Source organism: Chlamydomonas reinhardtii, chromosome 8, assembly GCF_000002595.2.
Source record: "Chlamydomonas reinhardtii strain CC-503 cw92 mt+ chromosome 8, whole genome shotgun sequence".
In the NCBI taxonomy this organism is placed as follows: Eukaryota; Viridiplantae; Chlorophyta; class Chlorophyceae; order Chlamydomonadales; family Chlamydomonadaceae; genus Chlamydomonas; species Chlamydomonas reinhardtii.
This window is the reverse complement of record NC_057011.1, coordinates 1,693,470-1,697,161: the sequence shown is the minus strand read 5'-3', so window position 1 is coordinate 1,697,161 and position 3,692 is coordinate 1,693,470. Positions and strand designations below refer to the sequence as shown.

General features: G+C 62.7%; 1 protein-coding gene across 2 annotated transcripts in view; it reads left to right on the top strand.

Moving 5' to 3' along the window:
- The window catches only part of CHLRE_08g365825v5 (uncharacterized protein), a 10,100-nt gene that overhangs the window by 4,181 nt on the left and 2,227 nt on the right, over nt 1–3,692 (top strand). For both annotated transcript variants that reach the window (XM_043064926.1, XM_043064927.1), the window contains 6 exons: nt 362–485; nt 1,334–1,521; nt 1,826–2,089; nt 2,417–2,584; nt 3,095–3,147; nt 3,423–3,596. In XM_043064926.1, the coding sequence (XP_042921927.1) occupies nt 362–485; nt 1,334–1,521; nt 1,826–2,089; nt 2,417–2,584; nt 3,095–3,147; nt 3,423–3,596 (971 nt within the window). The remainder of the gene's footprint in view (nt 1–361; nt 486–1,333; nt 1,522–1,825; nt 2,090–2,416; nt 2,585–3,094; nt 3,148–3,422; nt 3,597–3,692) is intronic.

The following is a 3,692-nucleotide window of genomic DNA, read 5'->3' as shown; positions in this document are numbered from 1 at the left end:
GGAGGGGAGGGGAGGAGGAGGGGGAGGGGGAGGAGGGATGGGCAGGAGGAGGGATGGGCAGGAGGAGGGGGAGGGGGAGGGGGGGCGAGGGCGAGGGATGGGCAGGAGGAGGGGAGGGGAGGAGGAGGGGGAGGGATGGGCAGGAGGAGGGGGAGGAGGGGATGGGCAGGAGGAGGGGGAGGAGGGGATGGGCAGGAGGAGGGGGAGGAGGGGATGGGCAGGAGGAGGGAGAGGGCAGCAGGCATGGACGTGAGTCAGCTGGGTGCAAGGGGAGCCAGAAGTGGGGGACCTCACCTTAAACGCCGGCGCATGTAAACACCACGTGTGCTTGTGCCGGCTGTCTCCTCCGCCTGTTGTGCAGGTGCGAGTTGCGGACGACGGCGGCATTGAGACCACTGGCCGGCTCGAGTACAAGGCAGCGGGCGGCGCGCAGGCGCAGTCGCTGCCGAACCTGGTGTCGCACCCCAAGGTCGATCCCGTCAACGGTGAGACGCAAAATTGTGAAGTATATTTGGTTTTGCGCCGTCGCTGCAGCGACAGGCGACAGCTCCGGATCCGGCTGCATGAAATGTTCGCACCGCGATGGGGGCGCGACCCCCCAGACCAAAACGAGGCGACCTTTGCCAAATCCGCACTGTGTTCGCTGCTTTCAACTTAAGACGATGTTTCGAACGATACAATAATAACTCAGCCTTTAAGAACAGACATCTGGGACACCAGTCGAAGCCACTTGCATCCCTGTCGCGACGAGGCACGCCAACTGGCGACGACGACAGGCGAGGTGGTTGAATAAGCACAGGTTGCGGCAAGGTTTGGGTCCTGGCGGCCAAGTAATCGAGCGAATACACCCAAAAGCGACCAAACCCCGAAGAGAGCCTTTCACTTGGCAGGGCCTTTCACATGCCTCGGACCTGCGCCTCGAAGACGTCAGCACAAGCAATGACTTTTTGTCAAAAGTAACGAAGTGTACATTAGGAGAGGGCAATCGGCCGAGAAGAGGACTCGCACGCTTGCACGCTTGCACTTCGCAGAGTGGCCCGGGCGCAAGCATTCCACTGAACGCGCGGGACTTCAATTTGGTGTATTATATTATCAAATTGTATGCTTAAATAAATTATGTCAGGCTCTTTAAAGCATACTTGACCTCCATTCCCGATTTTGTTGCATGGGCGCCTCGTTTTGGTCTGGGGGGTCGGGGCGTCCACGCGTTCGCACCGAACGCCGTCTGTTCAACAGCCAAATTCACGCCAATAGGCAATAGTGGAAGATATGTGCTTGCGTAAGTTGCGTGCACTGGCGCTAACATAGAGGACGTCTTCTGCTCTGCCCGCAGGCGACCTGCTGTTTGTGAGCAACCAGTTCCAGACCAAGCCCTACACGCACGCGGGTGTTATCGATAAGCATGGCCAGCTGTCTAAGCTGTGGCCGCTGGAGCTCGACTATCCCGTCGTCATGCACGATATGGCCGCGACGCAGAAGTACATCATCGTGATGCACCTGCCGCTGTGCGTGGACCCCAAGGTAGAGGGGCAGGGCAGCAGCAGCGGCATGAGGCTGTGGGAGGCTGAGGGAGGTTAGGGAGGCGGGCGACGGTGGAGAGACGGAGGGGAAGGGATGCGGCGGGGATAAGGCAGAGGAGGGCGGACTCCAGGCCTGTGGGGCTTGTCGCCTGGAGTGCTGGACTGCTCCTCATTGCCTTTTTCAACCTCCCCCCCTTTCCTGGCTACGCCTTCACCTCTTAGAATTCATGAATGATGAAGATAAACCCCCGCGATTCCCCAACCTCCCCCACCTCCCCCCCCCCCCACCTCCCCTCCCCCCAAAGCGCATGGTCCAGGAGGACGCCTCGCCCGTGTCCCTCCGCCGCGACCTGCCCAACCGCATCGGCCTGCTGCGCCGCAACGCGCCCAACCACCAGCCCAACCACCAGCCCAACCACCAGCCCAACCGCCACAACCGCCACCAGCAGCAGCAGGAGGAGGAGGAGGAGGAGGAGGAGCCGGTGGTGCGGTGGTTCGAGGTGCCGGGTCCGGGCTTCGGTGTGTTCCACGTGGTCAACGCCTGGGATGAGGGCGAGCACACCGTCAAGGTGAGCGGGGGGCATCTGGAGTGCGGGTCTGGGGCTTGAGGGGGGGAATCAGGGGCTAGGGGGAGGAGCTGAGGGGCACCAAAGCTGTCGGGGTGCCAAAGCTGTCGGGGTGCTGCCGTGCTGTCAGTGTGCCCAAGCAACCTCGGCATCCAGCTTTGCACTTTCCAGGCACGCTTTTCGCGCCCGCTCTCGACCCCGCCGGCGCCTCCCCTGCCCCTCACCCTCTTCCCTCCCTCCCGCCCTTGCCTTTTCCAACCTTCCCTGTCCGCCGTGCGCCGTACACGCCACGCGCCGTACACTCTGTGTGCCGTACACTGCCGTACGCAGCTGTACGCCTGCCAGCAGGACAACGCCACCATGGACCTGGCCGCCATGGACTGCGCGCGCGACACCTCCCACCTGACGGAGTACGTGTTCGACACGCGCACCGGCGCCGCCGCCGCCCGCCGCATGAGCGCCGTCAGCGCCGACTTCCCAGTGGTGGCGCCGGAGCGGGTGAGGCATGAGGCGTGGCGGGAGGGGAGGGGGAGGGGGTTGTAAATACCAGCCCAAACTAAACCAAACCCAATGCAATAGAGCGAGGAGGAGAGCGTGGCCGATGCTTGACGGGGGCGGGTAGTTCATTCCAATCCCAGAAATAAACCCTTGCCAACCCGAGGGGCGCGGGGGTTGGGAAATTGGAGGTTTGGGGGATCGGGGGATGGTAAGCCCGAGCCCAACAGGCCCAGGTCGCGCCCACGCGCATCTACCCAACTCTCCTGCCGCTCACGCTCGCCCCCATTTGCTCCACCCCCATAAAAGCGCACTCACTCACGAACCCGCTGCCACATGCGCTGCTGCCACACATGCCCCCGCGCCGCCCCGCCCCACCCCACCCTCTCCTGCCACCCCTACAATTTCTTTAATATTGAAATGTTTTTCTTCGCGTCTCGCCGCACCCCCTTCACTTCTTACATAATAATGAATGTAAACCTCCACCCCCTCCCCCACCCCCCCTCCCCTCAGGTGACGCTGCCCAGCCGCTACAGCTGGATGGCCATGTTGGCGACTGAGGGCACGTGAGTGGCGGGGGGGGGGCGAGGGGGCGAAGGCTGGGAGGCAACAGGGTTTTTCATGTCAACAGGGATGGATGGGAGGTGGGGGCAGGGTACAGGGTTAGGGGTTGGGGATTGTACAATGCTGGCGGAGCGGGAAAGGGGGAGTTGTATGTTTCGCCGTGCGTTGGTGCGGCGGCTGACGGGGACTTGGAAGCCAGCCCACCTCCCCAAGATTGCTCTATCGTTTCTTAGCTAATCATGAATGTAACCCCACCACAACCATTACTACCCGCCAGCCTGACGGCGGTGACGGGCATTGCCAAGATGGACCTGTCGGTGCCTGAGGGCGGCGAGGCGTGTGTGGCCGCCATACGCTTCCCACCCGGCTGGAGTGGCGGAGAGGCGGTGTTCGTGCAGCGGCAGCGGAAGCAGGGGCAGAGAAAGGAGGAGGAGGTGGGGGACAAGGCGAGGTGAGGCGGACTGGAGGAGCAGGGAGAGGACTGGAGGAGCAGGGGCTTGGCGTGCTCATGGGTGCTGTGTGGGTGTGGGTGTGGGTGTGGGTGTGT